The sequence below is a fragment of the Beta vulgaris genome, chromosome 1 (genome assembly GCF_026745355.1).
Source record: "Beta vulgaris subsp. vulgaris cultivar EL10 chromosome 1, EL10.2, whole genome shotgun sequence".
Classification (NCBI taxonomy): Eukaryota; Viridiplantae; Streptophyta; class Magnoliopsida; order Caryophyllales; family Amaranthaceae; genus Beta; species Beta vulgaris.
In genome coordinates this window covers 49,023,455-49,046,159 of record NC_079202.1, presented here as the reverse complement: position 1 = coordinate 49,046,159, position 22,705 = coordinate 49,023,455, and the positions used below count along the sequence as shown (strand labels likewise).

The window sequence follows — 22,705 nt, the reverse complement described above, 5'->3', positions numbered from 1 at the left end:
GGGTGGTCCTGGTATCGCCCCTCCGACGCTCAAGTCAGTAAATGATTGAGGTAGAGAGAGAAAGTGATCAATGTAGAGAGAGATGATATGGGCTCTCTAGTTGAGAATTGCTTAGCTTTTGATTGATGAGACAACCGCTATTTATAGAGGATGGGACCTCCAATAAATGATGGTATTTTATTCGTTTCTAGCTGGTAGAGGATTGTCTTCCCTAGATGTAGGGGTATTTTAGTAACTTCGTCATAGGTGGGTTGGTCCAAGAAATAGGTCGAAACATGTATCAATGTAGTGCCTCTTATGATCCAGTTTGAAGAATAGAGAATGACCATAACTAATGTACAGATCATATATATTGAGACGTAAGATTTATTCTACACATGTCTATTCATAAAATTTCATAATGTATATTTGCTTAACTTTTTCGAGATTTTACAAAGCTTGTATTCGCTTTGCATCTATAACTAATTTTTCTTTTTTTTTTCTCAAGAATGGGGATAATATCTTGAAATTGGTCTTTTTCTTTTTTTTTTAACACAAAACGAGATGTGATATTACTTAATTAAGATCATTACAATATCCATCCTTAGAGAAAACAACAAAATAAGCAGAATAAAACAAACTACAGTTTCCAAACCAAAATACCATCAGAATATTCATACAATTCCACCTCAAGAAGCTGATTGAATCTACGCCATTGGATTCACTAGTTCCTGCATATATTCCTTCATAACGCATTGTGGTGGAGCTGTGTGAGTGGTTTTATCAACCTCCATGTTCATTCCAAACCTAGCTAAGTTATGCGCAACCATATTAGCATCTCTTTTTGCATGTAGGAAGATCACAACCCAGTTGGTTTTGATAAGCTTAACGATATCACATATGATTGCACTTAGCTGATGATGAGGATGATGTTCCGCTCTGTCCAGCATGATCTTCAGTGCTTGAGCATCCGTCTCAACTTCCAGTCTCGAAATATTATGATCTTTTGCCATAGAAAGCCCCTCCCTGATGGTAATGAGCTCCGCTGCTGCCGGATTAACTGCCCGAAATTTGATGGAGAAGCCCATGAACCAAGATCCGTCAGTTCGCCTGATCACCCCTCCCCCACTAGCCTTATCATTTGCCTTCCAGGATCCATCAGTGTTAAGCTTAAGGTATCCATGAACCGGCGGTTTCCATGCTATGACTCGCTGTGCATTCAGGGCTATTTTATCTTGATTCTGAAAAGCATTTTTGTTATGAAGATAATCAAGGAAGAAATGATTAAATTGAGATGAAGATCTTGCCATTGATCCTTCAAATACAGCTTTGTTTCGATTCTTCCAAATATGCCAAAGCACTATTACAAACATTTGCAACCATTCCAAAGTTTGTTCAAGATTAAACTTTAACCAATCATCCCAATCATTATTGAAAAAACGATGCACTTCTATAACCCTGGCTAATTGGCAGTTTTGAAAAATCCTTTTCCAAAGAACATTTGCATGAAAACAGTTCCTAAATAGATGAAGATGTGTTTCAGTAGCAAGAAGACAACATTGACAAGTTGTATCAAAAGCATGGATTCTTTTTTGTAAATTGATAGCAGTTGGTAGAATTTCATGCACTACATTCCAAAAAAGCATTCTATATTTAAAAGGAACTTCAATCCTCCAAAGTTTAGACCAATTTTTAGGAGAATGAGTGCTTCTAGTGTTTAAAGAATTAAGATTTCTATAAGCAGTTTTTATTGAGAAGTCCCCTTCAGTGGTGAAGATCCATCTTAATCCATCTTTAACATCATCAAATTTAGTTAATGGAATTGCACAAATTTCATTAATAATCTCCTGAGGGAGCAAGTTAGCTATGTGAGTAAGGTTCCAATCCCCATTTTGAATAATGTGAGCTACTCTCCAATGAGCTATTGCTTCAGGAATCACTAGATCTTTAAGTTTATACAGAGGCTCTTTGCCCACCCAGTGATGGAACCAAAGAGAAATATCTTGCCCATTACCAACATTTAAAATTAAACCCTGCCTAAGCAAATCCCTCCCTTTAAGAATATCTCGCCAGATAGTGGAGTGAGAGACATTGGGAATGACATCCATGAAGTTAGAGCCTTTACAGTATTTACTCTTTAGAATTTTAACCCATAGCTTCGAAGGTTGAGTTAAGAAAATCCAACCTAATTTAGCCATGAAACAAAAATTCCAATGCCTAAGATCCCTAATACCAAGACCTCCTTCAATCATTGGTTTACACACTTGGTCCCAAGAAGTTCGAGAGATATAGTGACGTTGGCCTACTTTATTCCAAAGGAATCGCTTAGCATTTTTCTGAATATCATTAAGAACCCCTATTGGCAATATATTAGTCTGCATAACGTGCAAAGGATAGGAATTCAAAACTGATTTAATAAGTGTACATCTACCAGCCATATTTAATAACTTAGCTTGCCATCCTCTAATCCTATCAGTGGTCTTATCTAACAGATCTAAATAATCTGACCTTCTAAGCTTATTTGGTGAAATGTGAACTCCTAAGTATTTCCCAAAATCTGAGGAGATAGCCAAACCACTAAAAGAAGACAAAGATTGACGAACGTTATGATCCATTTTTTTGGCACAATAATAGTGGATTTGAGTCTATTAAGAAACAAACCTGATTGCAAAACAAAATCATTAAGAACCTCCATCATCAAATCAAGGTTGTCACAAGAAGCTCTCCCAAATAAGAAGACATCATCGGCATAGAAAAGGTGAGATAAACCAATATCCTTAGTTATCATTAGGGGCTTCCACAATTTTAAGTCAAGTTTCTGCTGAATGAGTAAGGAGAGTCGTTCCATACATAAGACAAAAATATATGGAGACAGTGGATCACCTTGCCTTATACCTCTTGAAGGTTTAAATTCCTGTGTTATTTCGCCATTCCAGAGAACAGAGATGGAAGGAGTGGTGATAACACTCATAATGGTCTCAACCAATCTTTTGGGGAAATTAAAACCAATTAGGGTTTCCCTAATAAAAGACCATTCTAAACAATCAAACGCTTTTGTAAGGTCAATTTTTAGGGCCATAATACTTTTCTTTCGTTTAGTCCGTTTAAACAAATGTGCAACCTCTTTTAAAATGATTATATTTTCATCAATGGTTCTACCTTTGACAAAGCTGGTTTGAAGGGGACTAGTCAGGTTTATCATAAGAGGTCTTAGGCGCATCGCAATGGTTTTAGTTAAGATTTTTAGAATGGTGTTACATAAACCAATTGGCCTAAAATCATTGATGGTAGTTGGCGCAGTTTTTTTCGGTATCAAACAAATAAAAGATTTATTAATATTCTCAGGAATAAAACCATCAGTGAGACATTTGTTAACAAAATCAGAAATAGTTTGATGAAGTTCAGTCCAACATTGTTGATAAAAAACCGGTTGAATACCATCAGGACCAAGGCTTTTTATGGGAGACATGGATTTAACAATAATATTTAGCTCCTCAATTAAAACAGGAGAGATAAGAGACGCAGCTTCCTCAGTTGATAATGTTATTAAAGGATTAAAAGAGCAATTCAACAGAGAAAGGGAATGATTTGTAGTGAGAATGTTTCTAAAAGTTAAACGAGCCAAATCCTTTAAAACTAGGTCATCAAACTCCCAATCACCATTTAGATTTTGTAGTGCATGGATTTTACCTCTTGATTTTTTTATTTTTGCAATGATATGAAAATAGCGAGTGTTAAGGTCACCGTTCCGTCTCCAATCAAATCCAGCTTTTTGAGCCCAAATTCTTTTTTCAACAAGGTGAATGTGATTAAGATCATTTAAAAGATTTTTTTCAAGATTTAAAAGGAAAGTAGAAGTCCGAAAAGCTAAAGCCTTTTGAATGCCATTTAACCTAGCATAGATTCTTTTTTTTTGCATAGACAGATTACCAAAAACATGAAGATCCCAGTGCTTAATATTAGCGAGAAATTTGTCCCTACCTTCTAAAAAATCTACAACAGGATTAATCCAATTATTGACAAAAAACTTTTTAAAATCAGAGTGAGCCAACCAAACTTCTTTGCAGCGAAAAGGAAAAGCTTTTTGATGTGAAGAAGAAGAAAAGTTAAGATTGACACAAAGAGGACAATGATCTGAATGAGTCCGAGGAAGATGACTCACCTGGGTTCCCGGGAAAGCCGAGATCCATGTGTGATTTGCTAAAGCTCTATCCAATCTCTCTCGGATAAGAGCAGCCCCTTCTCTTGCATTAGTCCACGTATATGGATTTCCATCAAATCCAAGATCCACAAGACATGCAGCATCCATGAAGGAATTTAAAGCCTGACATTGAGAGCTACGAAAAGCCCGACCCCCCGATTTTTCAGATTGACTTCGAATCTCATTGAGATCACCAACAACCATCCACGGAGTTTGATCAGGAGGGAGATTTTGTTCCATGTTTTTCCATAATTCATGTCGTTCTCTCGCCGTACTTGGAGCATGGATTCCAGTGAGAAGCATTTCAGGATGTTTAGGACTGAATTTGAAAAGGGAATGAAAGTAGTAAGGGGAGACCTCACTCCAGCTCACTAATTCAATGGATTTTTTCCACATAAGCCAAATACCACCTTTCAACCCATGAGGAGGGATAGCTTTGAAATCATCAAACCCTAGCAATCTTGTGACTTGACGTGCACGGCATTCCTCCGCCTTAGTCTCAAAGATGATAAAAATAGAAGGTTTGTTAAGCCTAACAACATCCCATGCATGGGGAACAAATGTGTTATTCGAGGCCCCGCGAACATTCCAAATAATAATCTTCATCTTAAGGTTAGGAAGAGATTTCGGGTTCCCAGGAGCACTATTCAACGCTTCCTTCCCTTTCCGAGATGGTTGAGGGAGAAACTCTTCCCAATCCTTCCATATTTGTGACATGCCCAGGCTCCAGGTATCCATCAGACTGATCGGACTTACCATGGCATTTATCTCCAATTTCTCTTTCACGAACAGTGAGTGACGAGATTCTAGTTGAATTCCTACCACCTCCTTTTGGATGTAAAACATCACAATATTGAACTTGGTCGACTCTAGATCGAGTCCGTGACTTTTTAATAGCAAGGGAAAGGTCGGAATGTTTGAGGGAGGGGGTTGCATGTTTCTTGACACTATCTCTGGAGGTCTTTGCGAACCGGCTAGAGAAAGAAAGGATGGATTTTTCGGGCAAATAGATTTTAGGGTGTTCGTCATTAGTTCCATCTTTGCTGAAGTTATTGGGGATTCCAGGGTTGTCCATAGAAGAGGTTGAGGTTTGGATGGAAATAGATTTAGTAATTTCGGGGTTAAAGGAGGAGTTGGATTTTGGGTCTTTGGTTGTGGGGGTAGAGCTGGTGAGGATGGAGGACGAAGAATCAGTGGACGAGTTGAGTTTGTTGGTGGATTCAGGGATGATGAGAGAGGAGGAGGGAGAAGAAGTGGTATTGGGGTGGTTGCTTGAGGAGATGTTGATACAGGGGGAGATGACTGATGATCTTCCATGGGTGGTTTCATTCTCAAGAGAAGCAGAAGATAGAAGGTTATTTTTTTCAGTGGTAGAAGAAGTGTTTTGCATGGTAGAATCTTGCATTGAGGGATTTATTGTAAAACCTGATGACATTAAAACTTTGTCCGCCATGTGTTGCGAACCAGTTGGCGGTAAGAGAGAGGAAGTGATAGTAGGGGGAGGAGACGGAATACAAACAGACTCAGAAGTAGAATAAACCACCTCGATATTCACGCAATCAGTGTCGATTCTATCAAAATCCTTCTGCTGCCCATTATTTTTTCCTTCTAAAACTCTCCAAAAATTATTTGTGACAACACCTTTAGAAGAAGAAGAGTTATTGAATTTTTTTCGGTTTTCGGGAGATACGTAGGAAATAGCAGCAGTAGGTAATTTGTCTTTTGGGTTATTTCGTTGTTTTTGGGCCTGTGAGAAATTAGGAGTCAATTTCTTTTTGTGTGAAACCATAGTCCATGGTCCATATTCATCACCTAACCTATCTTGAACTGACTTAGACTGTGGGCTAGGGAGAGTTTTGGTGCCAATTTGCAACGACAGTTCGTTTGCGCCATGTGTCCTTTCATGCAAATTTCCATTTGAGACACTTGGATTATTTTCTTGCGAAGACCAATCTTGTCTGACAGATGCATCTTTTTTTTGTTTTTCCTCCTGATCAGCGTATTCCATGGGAGCTTTTCCTTTGAACTCAATGCATTGATGTTTTTGATGGCCTATTCGACCACAGTGAAAACATAGAGAGTGAAGATTTTCGTAAAGGATTACCTGCCATTGATATCCTATCCATACTTTCGATAAGATAGGTTTTGTTAGATTGATTTCAACACATACTCTAGCATATCGTGCTCTCGTGATGTGATTTGTGGCATAGTCTACTCGAATCGGTTTTCCAAGCTTACTTGCTATAGTAAATAGCGCTTCTTTATCATAGTATTCAACTGGTAATTCTGGTAGATGAATCCAAATTGCCAGTTTGTTAAAAGGGTTGTATGTGGGCCTGAAGTTTGGTTGCCATTGAGTTAACATGAGATAATGATCAAGAATATACCATGGACCTCCAAATAAAGCCTTCTCATAATCATCTTGCAGCCCAAATCTAAACAAGTAAGTTTCTTTGCCTAGGTCTATCACCTCCAATGAGCCTTTAGGTTTCCAGATAGATCTTACTTTTTGAGTCATAAACGAAGGCCTAACTGAAATTCCTAAACATTTCCCCATGAGCGCGAGTCCCCATGGCTTACGAAGCTGGGTTAACTTCTCTTTAGAGAATGAAACAACATTCTCCCCAGCAGGAGATTCAATTTCAGATTCATTCCACTCCATGGAGTTGAGATAAATTGCTTTGGCTTCTGAGAACCATTGAGAGGAATTATTTACAATTTCTTTAAAGGATACCTTGTTTGGTCTTTTTCTAAACGGGGGTACAATACCACAAAAAAAACTTAAAAATAATCAAGAAATTTAATGGGACTCAAATATCTTTTGTTGTGGTGATGGGATCCCCTAGCAATAACCATAATTTACAGCCATTTTGTTTATTTTAAAATACAAACCTATTGAGATCGGGAGGCTTAAAATTTACTCCTAACAATAAGAAATGAAGTAAGACAAGAGTAATAATTCAAAAGAAAAAGAAGTGTATAAAAATTGACATGTTAAGTGAGAGACATAAATGTGTAACGTTTGGCTGAGCCCACGATTCAACAGGTTCTACTGACACAAATTTAAACTTATGGTCCTTTTACTCCTCTGTCTCAAAAGATTATTGTTCATTTTCTTTGTGGTGTAGTATGTGTATTGTCTAAGCATCATATTGGTAAAAAAAAATACTATGTAGATATTTGCCAGACTTATCTCATCTCCTCCCGCCTTAAGTTCCCGCTGGCGCGCATATGAAAGAACTTGTTCGTGTTTGGCTTTCCCATTTCAAAATATTTGTAATTTGTACCTCAAGAATCTATTGATTTTGTAGGTACCAACTCTCTTTTGAAGTCAACTTGTCTATTCATCGAGTTCATGTAGAATATAAATTGGGGTTACATCGATGCTAGAGGTAGGGTCTAATCACTAATGTAATCAATTTTGTCATCACCTTTGTCGTTTTAAGATTTATGTAATTTAATCGAAAGGGGAATTTAGGTTATTTGGTTGATTTTCTTTACTAATACGAAAATAGTAACAAAAAAAAAAAAGTCACTATAGGTGTCATTGTAAACTCCTCTTCTTTTGTTCTAGATTGAATTTAGTTTAAGCGTAATCAACTCAAATACATTGAAAAATTGAGCATTATTAGAGCTGTAGTGATTATTGTAATTAAACAAAATACTAAAAATAGTATTAGTAGTACTAAAAATTGGATGGATCTTTGTGTAAACTTATATGTTCAACTTACTATAATATTTAATATTTTTTGTTAAGATATAAAAAAATCATCTAAGTCACTTTGAACAATTTAGAAGTTATCTAATGACAAAAATGCACCTAACTAAAATACAGTATAACTGTATAAGGCTTGTAGCTTTTTTTTTACCACCAATCGTAATACAACTATCCGTCAAATTTTATGTTAAGTTTCCTCTGTTTCATATTACTTGAAACATTTTGACTTTTACACTATTTGCACATTTTTCTTAACCGTATTTTGTAAATTTTACATAAGAAAAAATATAGTCCATAATCCATTTGGAATCTTGTTAGATTGACCATGGAAGTCTTATTTCATGAAGTCGTATTCCCATGGGAATATATTTTTTACTTCGTAGGAAATAGTCTTATGTCATGGGTAGTGGATTCCCTTGTCTATTTCTTTGGAAATGGCTTTGGGTGTTTGGTTGAGCATAGAAATTTATAATTGACACAGGAATTCACCGAGGGATTGGTGATTAATTTCCTACACTACGTAGGAATTTCCGTTTATTAGCATATTCTATTTCCCATAATTTTTTATTTTTTGCATATCAAACAACTGCCCTATTTTGTATTTCCTATGAAATTCAAATTCCATTGAAATTTAGGTGAACCAAACGACACCTGATAATTAATATAATAGGTTCAGTAAATAGGTAAAACTTATAAAATACTTCCTCCGTTTCCTAAACATCTTCCTTGTTACTGTTCCTACAGATACCAAGGAGGATCCAATTGTGTGGGGTGTGGGGTGGGTAAAGTAGGAGAGAGAAAGGGGTTAAGATAAATAAACAAATAAAAAGGAGTTGAAGTAAGAGAGAGAAAGGGAGTAAAATTGAATTAATAATGTAATGGTGGACCATATGATAGGGATATGAGAGGGTAAAAAGGGGGAAAAAAAATTCCAAATAAGGAATAAAGTAAAAGAGGAAAGATCTTTTGGAAACACACTTAAACGGAAAGAGGGAAGATCTTTAGGAGACTGAGGGAGTAGTGGAGATATTAAAATTCAGGTTTTCATATCCTCCAAAATCCCCATATTTCGAATACTTTTTCAAGTTTCGGGTTAATGGATTATGTGTCTAGTACGAAATTAATTTTTCAGTATCCAATAAATTTTCTTTTTACTTGCAACAATTTGACTTTTACACTATTCACAAACTTTACTTGATTTATCTTTGGTGAATTACAGTTAAGGAAAAACATACTCATGTGAGATTTTGTTGGATTCGTCCCAATGCATATTTCAGAATGTCTACTTTTATAATTTTTAATAATCAATAATTAAAGACATTAATGGTTCAAGTTATGCATTCACAAACATAATAGTCAAACAGTTGCAAGTAAAAAGAAAAATAGGAAGTATAAGATGTGATTTTCTATAAGCGTATCATCTGGGCATTAAAATCAAGGACATTTTAGAAGCCTAAAAGGTGGAGCAATGATATTCCCATACCTGGTATGGTCCAATACCATGGCATTTATGTAATTTTTATGACAAAAGTAATAAAAAATTATAATTTTTTTTTCATATATTTTTATTTGGGGATTGTTAGCTGAAATCTTATATCATATCTTAACACTATCTTATCATATCCGTTAGCTATTATATCAAATCTGGGCTACATCTAATCATATCAAGTAATTGTATGGGAAAAGTTGTCCCCTACCGGGTAAGGGAGAATACTTCAATTCCTCCTAAAAGGTGAGGGTAGATCAACATATGCACTCTGACGGTGCATTCCTTTTCACTTTAAAAATTTAAGTTTTACGTCCAATAGTTCATACTAGCAATCTATGCACGCAATGCGTGCTTTAATTATTTTTTTTGTTGGTTATTCTTTCACAGTACATAAACCCTTAAATTTTGTTCTTTTCCCAGGTAATTGTCTATAGCATTTCAATAACTTCAGTTCTTCTTGATTGTGCTATTTTTATGAGTAAATAATTTGAAATCAATGAAGCACGTATAATGCATAAAGCAATTAGAAATTATATATCACTAACCTTTTGTTGTTTTTAACATATAGTTGGAGTTGAAACTATGTGATGGTTCGATAATGTTCCTTTAGATAAAGAGTCTTATTTTATTGATAAAAAATATATAAGTTTCTGAATACATTATAAATTATCATCAAGTTTTCACATACTACATTATTATCGATAATGTATATATTTTCACAACACACTTTTAGTTTTGTTTTGTGAAATTTTCTCATCAATATGTCATTTCAAATTTATGGTAAATTTCCTTATTTAAAAGTATTTTGTCAATTTTATGTTGATTGTGATGACTTTGAATTGTTTGAGAATTTCTTTTTTTAAAATAATTTGGTCAATTTTTTCTTGATTTGCATTCATTGTACTGACTTTAAGTTGTTTAGTATTTTATTCTTAAATTATAATCTATTTAATAGGGGTAATAAAAATGTGATTTCAGATGGGGACACCATTGATGCTCTCTTCCCTTACAGTATAGAGATAAGTTTTAATAAGGTATGATTAGATCCAATAAATTATAATCAGGTCCAATAAGTTCCAATAAGGTACAAATAGTGAACGATCATAAATTGAAGAAATTTTTTCATAAAGCTACCTCTTATAATCAAGTTTTTTCAAAAACCTACATTTTAAAAATTTTCGTTCAAAAAACTACCTTATATAACAAATTTCTTTCAATTACTACTATTTAGTATTTTACCGTTAATGTGGTTTAATCATTAATAATTGAGTCACTATAACACTTTTCTCCCCCCCCCCCTTTTTTTCTCTCCTCTTTTCTTGCTAACCACCAACAACAATACCAATGACGATTGTCATTTACTGATTAGCATTATATAAAACATAAAATGTTAGTATATTGAAAGGAACTTATATAAGGTAGTTTTTTTGAAAGAAAATTTTGATAAGGTAGCTTTTTGAAAAATAATGGTTAAAATGTAGTTTTCTAAAAGTTTGCCTATTTATAAATTAATTTGCTAGTAAAGTACCATTGTGATTATATAGTATTATAATTGTATTAGTATTTATTATTCTATTATTTATATTACTATTAGTTTGTTACTTTCTTACTAAAAAATATTATAATCGTGGTAAAATAATAATAATAACAATAATAATAATAATAATAATAATAATAATAATAATAATAATAATAATAATAATAATTTACAATTCGTTTTTAAATAACTAGAGATTACAATGTAGACGGAAAATAACAAAAAATCGAATTAGAATTAGCTCTACATAGCCTTGATTATAGATTTATTTCTAATGGAAGTTTTCACAATTTTCATGTTTTTCAAAGAGATGAAAGTTGAGTGAGAGATAGGGAAAAGATCATATTGAGGAAAATATAGAGTGTTGAGTTGATGAGCTCAACTTCCTTCAAGTATGGTACTAGATGTATGTAACTATGTATGGAGAAATTTCTCACTTGTTAAGCACTAAATATTATCAACATGTGATCCTTTTTAGTATTTTATGACACAAAACAAGATTATTAGATAAGTTCGTGAGCCTATAATATAGGCAAATGTGTAAGTAGTAGTTTTTTTTGTTAGTAACTATTATTATTAAATTATAAAAGATTAATAATTACTATTTTTTAAAGGGTAAAGTTTTTTAATAATTATTATGTCATAACTATTTGAGGAGATAGTAATTATGTTATTACTCCTCAATTTTTTTGTCAAATGATGTCAAATAAGTTTCAATCAGGTCCAATAAAGTCAAATAAGTTTCAATTAGGTCCAATAAAATCTAATAAGTTTCAATAAGGTCTAGTAAGTTCCAACCAGGTCAATAAGTTATAATTGGGTCCAATAGTAAATCCCAATTTGTTCCAATCAATTGAATAAGGTTCCATTAGATCCAACTAATTCAGATAAGTTAAGTTCAATTCTAATAAATTCAGAATTTTTTACGTAAAGAGAACGCACCCTAATTTGTGGTAGGAGTTAAATAATATACTATGCAAATGTAAGCAAATTTGATGTGGGGCTCATACACATATCTAGAAGGCAGGGGCATGCACGTGTCTAGACTGGACTCGAATCGGTTGGACCGTTGGATCAGAATTTATTTTTTTGGATTAGAACAGAAGACCAGAGCGGAGCTTTTCCACTCCAGTCTGGTTTTGGACCTGTTAGACTGAAAGCTATACTTTTTTAAAAAAAATTATTATTTGATTTGAACATATATTTTTTAGATTAGATACATTAAAATAATAACAATATTCATAAAAGTAATAAATAGTAGGTTTTTAACTTTCTAACTTCCTATCTTTTAAATTTTTTTAACATATAAACTTTTTTTTTATGAAAAAATTAAAAATTCCGGTATGTACCACCGGGCCGGATCGAAAATCCTTAATCGGATTGAATCTCCGATCTGGTCCTATTCGGTGCAATCATGGTCTTTGCACAACTCTACTATCTACAAGGTTTTACAAAAGTCTAAATGTAACAAAAAAGTAGGGGTCAACTTTTGTGTTAGTGCCTTACTTGGTAATTAATAACAAGTGATAGGTATTACTAATATGTTTGGTGTGTGTTCTCTTCCTATATAACTTATGCCAACTAAACTTCAAATTTGATCAATCTTAATTTCACCTAATTCTGGCTTAATGGACTTAACTACCTTAATTGCACCATAATTATATCTAATTAGACTTGATTAAGCATGTTTATAGATATATAATATATATGTGTATGCATGTGTGCGTGCGTACGTACATGCGTGCGCGTGTGGCTACGTGTGTAAAACTAAGCATTATTGATAATGATCAACCCCATGATTTTGTTATAAGTCTATATGTCAATTTCGAAATTGTATTTATATATACTTATCACACCGTTGTGTTTTCTATATTTTGTAACATGTCTCATCTATTTTCTCATCCTTTTCCACACATATTGTCCACTTTTTAATATGATTACCCACCTTAAAAATTCTCTCCACCATTTTAGTTTATCTCTCACATTTTTTAGGGCGTGTTTGGTTGGGAGAAAAGCAAATTCTAGGAAAACTATTTTACTTACTTTCCTCTATTTGGTTTGGATCGGTTTAATGAACGAAAAATATGAGGAGCAAGGAAACCACACTTTCCCCCACTCTATTAAACAATAATACAATACAAACAAAGGAAAATGGATTCAAAGAAAAGTTACTTCTCTTGTAACCAAACAAAAGAAAATCAAACTAGAATTGAATTCTCTAAAAATGCTTTGTTTTTCGTCCAACCAAAGACTCTTTAATTTTTCTCTCTTAATTTTAGACTTCCTCTCTAAGATGAAGTGAGTAAATTAAAAAGAATCGGATTAGTAGCAATAGTAAAAGCCTAAAGCAGGGGAGCGCCAAGCCTAACGACTACTCTGGCATGGTAGTAAAAGCCTAAAGCAGGGGCGCGCCAAAGATGGTGCGTAAGCGTAATGTGGTGGATGACACTACATAATGTTGTTTTATTATGATGGTCGATCATCGATGGATGATATTGCATTCCCAAAGTGTATTTCTCTCTCCCTGGACGAGGACTAGTAAGTAGTAATTGCAGGTCCTCTTATCACCAATGAAAGGCTGAATCACCCTTAATTCTAAAACCCAGAAACAAACAACTCACTACTCATGCCTTCATGACCAGACACACAGTCAAACAAAGGCCTGCCTGACACTATTCTTCCGCATAAAGCAGGTAGAAATTTCAGTCCCACTGACATATAATATCAACCTCATTTTTTTTTTTTATTTCATAACTGTCCATCTTACATTCATTATCTTTATACTTTCTTTTATTTATTATCACTGTTTTTTGTCCCATCTCTTTTCATACCTTAACAAAGCTTAATTTTATTACTTTTTCTTGTAAAGACCAATTTGGACCTTTTTATTCATCTTTATTAATTACCAAATATATTTAATTTCATATTAAAATCATAAAAATTAAATTTTTGAAAATACATATTAAGACAATTGTAATAATATGATATATTTTTCATAAATTATGGTAAAAATATGGTCAAAGTCCAATCACGCTCACGCTAAAAGACAAAGTTAAAATTAATTCAACTTACTACCAACCATATATCTTAACTAATAAATTAAAATTAAATCACCTTATTTCAAGTAAAGAAAACATGTCCATAATCCTCCAAATAAAATGAAATTTCAAATTTTCCTTTTTCTTAGCTGTTGAGAAGTCAAATATTTAACAGCTGAAAATTATACTCCAATTTCCATATCCAAGAGATCATCATCATATAGGCTTGAGTTATTATTGAACCTCACTTATACTGAAATTTTTTCCAAACAATTTCTTTTTTTTGGTTTCTATTTTCTTTGTACTAAATGTATTATCATAAACACACCCAAAAAAGACAAAAAAATAAGTTAATTATACTAATTTTAAAAAAAACTCCTCTTTTTTTCTCCCTCTCCTAAAGGTCTAAAATTAGGTCCTGTCTAACTTCCTTCTCTTGGGAGCTGGAACTTGAGCTGGACTACTATGAGCAGAATTTGCACAAGACCCAGAAGGTGTTGATGCTTCATCACTCTTATAGCTTAAGCATGCATCCAACACCCCAATTGGACTCTGAGGCACAGATGTTAAAGCTAATCCACTTGCCCCATTATATCTACTGTTCATTCTCAAATCATGCAAAAATTCAACACACTGCATCATCCTTTCCTGCAAAATTAATCAAAACAAAATCATTAATTTTAATCACCCATTTGTTATTATTAGGTTAAAACGACATAAATAAATCCGAATTTTTATTTCTTCAATATTTATTAATGCGAACTTTGGAATCACTAATTAAATCTTTGGATGCTAGTGATCGTTGTGAGAACAAAACCCTTAAAAGTTGGGATTATTCCGAGTTAATCTAAATTGCGATTTTATAAAGAATATAGACTATTGGATATGTCATGTGAAGACCATGTTTGGTTTTTGAACTTTCCCAAAAAGAATCAACAATGGAATGAAATTATGAATCCTTTTTAAAGAGGTAAACTTTACCTTTTCTACATGATCACTAAGAAAAGAGAATGCTTTATCAGTGAGTTCTACTATTTGGGTTTCTTGTGTTACAAAGATTGCCACTGCTGCTGCTATTTCAGAAGGTCTGAATTCCATCAAGTCAATCCCTGCATTTAATTCTCTCAACCAATCAATACACCAAACAAACCCACTTTTCATTTTTTTCACCAACTAACATTGAAAATATATACTAATATACTTTATGAAAGATTATGAATGATCGTATTTAAGGAATGAATATTGATTATACCTTTGATTGTGCTTATAATAAGTTGTATAGCCTGTGAAATTAGACTTCTTGGTGGCATTTGATCCCCACTTAATTTATAAAGAAAATAGTCTATGAAAGAAAATGGTGTCACTGATTGCATTCTCCACTTCAATGTGCTCATCACTAAAAGCTCCATTCTTTGAATGGTTTTTGCTTCAAATACAAACTTACTATCACCCACCTGCACACCAATCAAATCAAATTACTCAAAAATAATTCCTATATCATAATCCTAGCTCTTATAATAACTTCTGTTTTTTTAGTTGTAACGATTAGACATTTTTCCTCTCTACTTTATGTCAAATCGTTGCAACTTAAAAAACATAGATAGTATTGATTAGTGATGTATTAATTTGATCCGGATTCAGATTTAGTTATTGGGTCCAAAAGATTACATATTATGGTTACTTGGATTTAGTTGTGAAGTTATTGGGTCCAAAAATTACAACATGAAGGTCTAAAAATTGATATATTTACCTCTATTCGGATTTAGTTGTCAAGTTATCGAGTCCAAATTACATTATCAACGTGACAATTAATTCGGAACGAAGCGAGTATCTACAAATAGGACTCACTTGTAGATCTATGGAAAGGGGGACATCAGTTTCTTCCATTTTGGCCGCTATAGATACACAAGAAACAGCCAGCAATTGCATCATCCATGCTTTTCCATTCTTCAAAAATCAATAACATAAAATGAATTAATCAATGTTGATTTGATTTACATAAATAAACAAGACATATTTTTGGTTTGGTAGATTCTTACAGGTAGTTCATATGCCGAAAGGAAGCGATCCAAATAGTTTACAGATAGATAAACACAAAGAGGGCCTAAATTGTAGTGTGATTGGACCTGTTAAGCCAAACATAATAATGAAATTAGTAATGATAATCAATGAAGAATATCTAAACTATTAAGGAAAATTAAACTTAAAACACACACATATTAATCAAATGATGGTAACACCGTGATAACGTGGTTTATCATATAAAGGGGTTTAGTACTTTTGAGGGGAAGGTAAGAAATGCAAAACATGTTAGTAAAACTGAAAAATAAAGTTGACATAGAAAATGTAATTTAATTAACGTAACTATATAATTAGTCCCACATAAATGGATGTATTATTAACAAAAGGATAATAAGAAAAAACAAAAACAACAAACCCCACAAAATAATAATCCACAGAATAACAAAAAGTAAGAAAAAAAATGAAGAAAATTTGTAAAATTCTTTTAATTAGTAGAAAATAAAAAAGAAAAAGACATCCCATCAGAAAATTAAGATGAGACAGTTTTGATAATGAAATATTGGTGGGAAAAAAGAAAAAAAAATAGAAAAAAATGGAAAAATAAAAAGAGAGTGAGATTAAGAGACCCACCTTATGAATCCAATCAATAGCTTGATTTCTAGCACCCAAATCTAAATCTCCACATCTCAATCTCTTTAAATAATCAATACCAAGAAAAAATTGATTTTCTCTGTTTAACATGGAAGCCAAATATTCATCAGTTGGCAGAGAAAATAAGTTAAACTCTTGACCAACAAAGTTGTGTTCTTGATGATTATTATTAATAAAGTTTCTTGGATTTCCATGTTGCCAGTTACAAATCTCAAAATCATCAACTTCATCAAAAATGGTTGTGTTATCCTCTGCACACAAAAGGTTTGAAACTGCATAATCTAAACTGGGTGCCATTTTTATATAGTTGATGTTCTTCTTCTTGTTCTTCAACCTTCAACTTCTCTCTCTAAAACTCACACTTTCTCTCTCTAAAATTTAATGAATCCCTAGTTGCATCTACTGAAATCTGAAGAAAAATGATAAATTTAAGAGTTTTTCTTTTCTGGGTATTTAAGAGATTTGATTGATAGATGAAAGAACAGATTTTTGATGAATCAAAATAGAACAAAAAACAAAGCAAGAAAAAACAAATGAATCACAAAAAGAATGAAAAAATAGGTAGTTTTGATAGAAAATGACCAAAGTTTATATTACAGGGAAAAAAGTAGTGTCTCAATGTTTTGGTTGAAGAGACTGCTGTGGTGAGGTGAGTGATGAGGGGTTTTGTAGGAGGAGAAATGTCTCTAGGGTACTGTGTAGTTTAGAGAGAGAAAGAGAGATTTTTAGAGAGAGAAGAGATGAAGGGGTACATAAATATTTTGGTGGTACCATAAAAAATGGAAATAAAAAACTTTAGTATAAAAAATGGGTATCATAAAATATTTGGGGAGATTACACGTACTCTACTTGTTTGTATAGTGGAGAGTGTTACTGTGTATAGATTAAATGGCCTACTTGTATTTTGCTATTTTTTCAAAGTTATTAGTCATAAATCATAATAATGCAAGATGTAAGATGTTGTTGGAAAGATTTGTTTTTTCATTTCTGTTAAATTTTGGAAGATGAAATCATTTGCAAGTTTTATTTAACGGTGTGGTAAGAATTGTATTCTGTCAAATCTTTGATACTCATTTTCCTCGTGTAGAATCAAGAATGTATGACTTTTCCTTAATTATACTTCTTTTAGGGTTAGATTATACGAAATTTATGGTAAAAATGGTAAATTATCTCTTCCTAAAATGATGGGTAAGATTGTGATTAAGTATCGAGTGTATCATTGAATTGAGACTCATCAATGAAATAGTCTCAAGAGTCATGAAAATCAAAGATGGTACTTGTTTAATTTAATGACCTTTATAATTATTAATGTTGTGTAGATATTTTATATCGTCAACATACATATTTTAATTTGCCACCCAAAAGAAATGCTTAGTGTGACAAAATGTAGAAGACACGGGAAAGAAAATGTATAGACAATTCAAATGTTAAACTGAATTAAATTGGTCATTTTACTTAATATATAAATGTGTTTATTATCATTCTAAGTAAAATGATTTTTTGTCCTACTGTCCAATTTACAATGGTGCTTGTAATTTTTAGTGTTTTATTTACTTTATTTTAATTTTCCCTCTATTTTTTTTATTTTTTATGCTTTTTGATTGTATGTTGTTAGGCTTACGCTTAAAATGGATGAACATAAAGTTCAACCTTTTATTCTAAATTTTCAATAAATTTAATTTTTTTAATTAATTAGTTGGTGATTGTGATACTTTAAAACATACGTTCAGTAAAATCTCTATTCTTTTTTTTAGGGTTTAATGGTAAAAAGCATTAGGGATGTCAAGCATGTCAAATAGAAATGACTATATAGAAATATAATCTGAATTTTTGGTTTTTTATCAGTAATTTATTTTTTTATTTTACATAAACCATATTATAGGCTACTTCGATTTTTTTTCTTGAATTATCTACTTATTAGGGTATGCTTTAAACATGAAGATACTCAAGCTCAATCATTTTAAATGAAGAAAGTAAGTAGAATATTATCGATCAAACGTTAAATATCAATCTTTTAGAATAATTTATCAATTGTATAAAATCTTACAATCCAATTCTGCCGATTCAATCCTACTTCTGTCACTGATCCAGAATAGGATCACGATCTTGATAACATTATTAGGTCAAAATAATACTATGAAATTTATTAAACTATACTTATACTAATATATTAAAGATGTTCCTTAACAAAGAAATATGTCACGTGGTGCTATCCCTTAGAGTTGTCACTTCATGTTCTCCACATACAACAAAAATTTAGAAAATGCATGGTATAAATTTTAACCACTAAACCAATTAATATTTGGTGTTATAATTTTAAATAAAATATTAATAAATAAAAATTATAATTATTCGAGAAATAGCCTGGACCTAGAATCTAACTAACAAGAGAAAACATATGGCAACTAATTAGATAATCTCTATTATACAAGTGAAGGGGGGAGGCATGTGTCCCTTTATTAAATGACTATAATACCCTTAATTTTTTAATTACATTATTTTCATTTAAATTTTTAAAATAATAACGGGTAAATATTTGCCATTTTACAAAACTAGAATTAGAATAACTTAAAATTTTTGGTTTTAAAAGAAAAGGAAAGACTACAAAAGTTTACAAAACAAAAAAAAAAATCATTTAAGAATATCAAAATCTTCCATCAAAAGGAAAAATTGTCAAAATAAATAATCAGCAATATACTTCTACAACATTATAGTCATGTACAAAAATTATCATTTTAATGGGTTTATATAATTCCAATTTGTATAAGTCATTTACATAGAGGATAATAAGGGTAGATCAAGGCAACATACTACATTTGAAGTTTTAACTATATTATCAATGATAGATAAATGAGAGTTTGAATTAAAAATAGTTTGAATAAAAAATAAATAAAAAAAGACAAAAGAAAAGCACAAGGATATGAAGGTAATCTTTGCAATTATGGAGAACATAAATTTGCATCAAATTTGGGTTAAAAAAACAAAAAATAGAAAATAAATATTCATTTTTTATTTGATTTTCATAGATAAATAAAGATAAATATATCTGCAATTATAAACTAATTTGCTAATCAAATTAGAGAAACTTGACAAAATAGGTGATTAGACAATATTCTTATGGATATTTTTTTAGTACTATGTAGTTGAAAGTGCATGCTTTCTTTAACTACTTTGGTTCCATTTTATTCAACTTAGTGTTGTCTATCTAAACTGATATGAACTTCAACTTATTTTTGTTGAAAATAACTTCTAATAAATTGAACAAAACAGAGCCTTTATTGAAATAAACTGTCAACTTAAACTACTATAAGGAGTTATCATTGCATGTATTGCGTGCATGTGAAACTACCTACTCGATTAATTAAATATCACAATGAAAAAGTTACTGTTGCACGCATCGCATACGTGCTTAGAAAGCTAATTAAACTATGAATGAATGAAGCATAAAACAATTAAAATATGATCTAAACCATGAAATTTCTTTTGTTTATTTAAGGAAAAGGTAGGATAAATTTTTAATCATAATATTTTAATGAGGATTTTGGACAAATAATTAATATGGTTGACTGTGGTCCAAAACTCAAATTAGACGATTATTTATATAGAAAGGAGTATATGAAATGAATTACAACACTTAATAAACTTAAACAAGGCTTATGCTACATAAATAGATACACACAATTGTCCTAAGTAGAAAGAACTACTCAATCGCGATATTGTTGGAAACCTAATCAAATTTCTTGAACGAAAATAATTGAACTATATCTAAATTTGTTTGGAACAATTATTGATACAAGAGAGAAAACAGAGAAGACAAAATTTAACGGCGAAGAAGTACGTTTAATAATTATACTTGAGTGCAAATTAAAGTGATTTTTGGATTTCTTAAATCAAAGTAATTGAGAACAAGACATTAACCAGAAAAGGAAGGTAATTCATTTTTTTTGATAATTAATCATTTGGTTTTTCACCATATATCCCTGACATTTTTTTTTTTGCACCGTATCCCTTTCAAGTTTCCAAATTCATCATATACCCATCACTTTCAAAAAATACATCTACTTACCTTTAATGACTAACGGCGTTAACGTCCGTTAGTCATTGTCCCCTAATCCCCTCCTAACCCAAGTTAACTAACCTAAACCCTAACCCCCTCTAGCCTAATTAATCCTAAACCATATCCTAATCTCCCCTCTAACCTTAATTATCCCTAAACCTCCCCTAACCACCCACACCCATACCCTCCACCAGCCGCAACCCCTCCCCTTTCCCGACAACCCCACCCCTTCCATTTTCCCCGACAAACCCACCCCTCCCCTTTCCCCGGTAACCCCAACCCCTCCCCGCTCTCGCGCAACCACTTTGGAAAAACAGAGGAACACCAACGAGATACCCCCTTCGAAAAACAGAGGAACGCCGACGATATTCCCCCTCTCACATCCCTCCTCCCCTTCGAACAACCTGCGAGCGGCGAGCGAAACAGAGGATAGCTTCGAAAAACAGAGGGGTGAGGTGCGAAAATCCGGTGGGGTGGGGGTCACAGGTGTGAAAATTCGGCGGGGTGGGGTTCACAGTTGCGAAAATCCGGTGGGGTGGGGGTCACAAGTGCGAAAATCCGGTGGTGTGGCGGTGACGTTGGGCGAGGTTACGGGGGTGTGGGTGGTGGGCTAGCGAGGTTGCGGCTGGGGTGGTGGGGGTGGTGGGCTATTGGGGCTGGGGTGGGTGATGGGCTGGTTGGCTTTTAGGGTTAGTTAGGTTTTTAGGGTTTGTTATTGTTAGTAGGGTTATTTAGGGTTTAAGGTTTAGGGTAGTTAATTAGGATTAGGAGAGGATTAGGGCCTAATGACTAAAGAAAGTCTAACACCGTTGGTCAAAAGGGTAAGTTGATGTATTTTTCGAAAAGTGAGGGGTATATGATGAATTTGGAAACTTGAAAGGGTATACGGTGCAAAAAAATTTGTCAGGCGTGTATAGTAAAAACACCGTTAAGCATTTCATTAGATCACAATGTGTCAGATAGCCTCAACTGAATTTAGGTATTTCTTCAAATGAAGAAAACTTTTATAATGTTTACACACACCCAATATTGAGGAAGCCATCCAATACATGTGAGAAAATTACACAGGACATAATCCTTGCATACACAATCACATCTCGAAATCTTAAGCAAGTAAAATAAAATTAACTACGCTAATATGTATGGCAATCTGCATATCTAAGAAAATGGGCTGATGTAGCAGACCACACTCAGGGAACTCATAGCCAAGCAACGAATTCGGAATGCCTGTGAAGACTTTGTTTCGCAAGCTAATCACCCACCATGATGGTGCATCTCCCTTTGTGGATGATGGATAACTCCAAAAAAAAATTCCTTGTATTCTGAATAAAATTGAGATGATATTTCATGTTTCAAGGCCCCCCTTCATCATTGTTACACCATGTGACATCATCGTGCGAATCTGATTCAAGGACTATATTGGTTTTCTTTGTGCTTTCACTTGCAATGGAAAATTGAGACAACTCATTGAATGGCTAAAATTTCTGCGGAATTGATTTCCATAAACAGTATAGGAGATGAGAAAAGGCAAACAAAATTACCTTTGTGATCCCGCAAAACACCACCAATAGCTGAACCTGAGATAAGTGGATTAACCGAGGTGTTAATGTTCCACTTGATGTGGGACTGATTTGGGGGCTTCCATACATCCAGTATGTATGAAGTGGGATTGTGACTCATTGAACTGCCATTTTCAATCCATATTAGACATGATGGGTTCCTTTGGATGTCCAAAGATGAGTATGGAAATTTGTCGCACCATCCGCTAATCCACCAACCAAGCCTAAGGAGCACCATGTCTTAAAGGTCACTGATGGAAGTGAGAGCATTCCCAAATATACGTGATTTCTCTCTTTTCATACCGTCCAAACTATTATGAAGAAGCTGGTGGTCCATATTTTCTTGAAAAAAAGACACTTCTTTTTTGAACACTGCCATCACTAGTAGAATAAATGCTATTTGATGCGGTCAAAAAGTGGCATATTGCTGCGGTTTTGGTCGCGCAGCAATTAA

The 22,705-nt window shown here is 33.0% G+C and overlaps 2 protein-coding genes across 2 annotated transcripts; both read right to left on the bottom strand.

Annotated features, from left to right (window-relative positions):
• Positions 1–686: 686 nt before the first annotated feature.
• LOC125492264 (uncharacterized) lies at positions 687–4,786 on the bottom strand. The gene is made up of 2 exons (XM_048634439.1): positions 2,641–4,786; positions 687–2,536 (listed from the first exon to the last, which is right to left on the bottom strand). The coding sequence occupies exons 1-2, from the start codon at positions 4,784–4,786 to the stop codon at positions 687–689; spliced, it is 3,996 nt and encodes a 1,331-aa protein (XP_048490396.1).
• Positions 4,787–14,163: 9,377 nt separating this feature from the next.
• LOC104891536 (cyclin-D4-1) lies at positions 14,164–17,398 on the bottom strand. The gene is made up of 6 exons (XM_010677246.4): positions 16,615–17,398; positions 16,002–16,088; positions 15,811–15,909; positions 15,215–15,416; positions 14,944–15,071; positions 14,164–14,610 (listed from the first exon to the last, which is right to left on the bottom strand). Exons 1-6 carry the CDS (start codon positions 16,930–16,932, stop codon positions 14,374–14,376), a joined length of 1,071 nt encoding a protein of 356 aa, XP_010675548.2. The 5' UTR covers positions 16,933–17,398; the 3' UTR covers positions 14,164–14,373.
• Positions 17,399–22,705: the final 5,307 nt, after the last annotated feature.

Coding starts and splice junctions, on each gene's coding strand:
- LOC125492264 (XM_048634439.1), bottom strand. CDS start 4,786: ATGAAGATTATTATTTGGAATGTTCGCGGGGCCTCGAATAACACATTT. Junction 2,537..2,640: donor TGATTTTGTTTTGCAATCAG/GTTTGTTTCTTA, acceptor CTATCTCCTCAG/ATTTTGGGAAATACTTAGGA.
- LOC104891536 (XM_010677246.4), bottom strand. CDS start 16,932: ATGGCACCCAGTTTAGATTATGCAGTTTCAAACCTTTTGTGTGCAGAG. Junction 15,910..16,001: donor TTTCGGCATATGAACTACCT/GTAAGAATCTAC, acceptor TGATTTTTGAAG/AATGGAAAAGCATGGATGAT. Junction 14,611..14,943: donor TTAGTGATCATGTAGAAAAG/GTAAAGTTTACC, acceptor TTAATTTTGCAG/GAAAGGATGATGCAGTGTGT.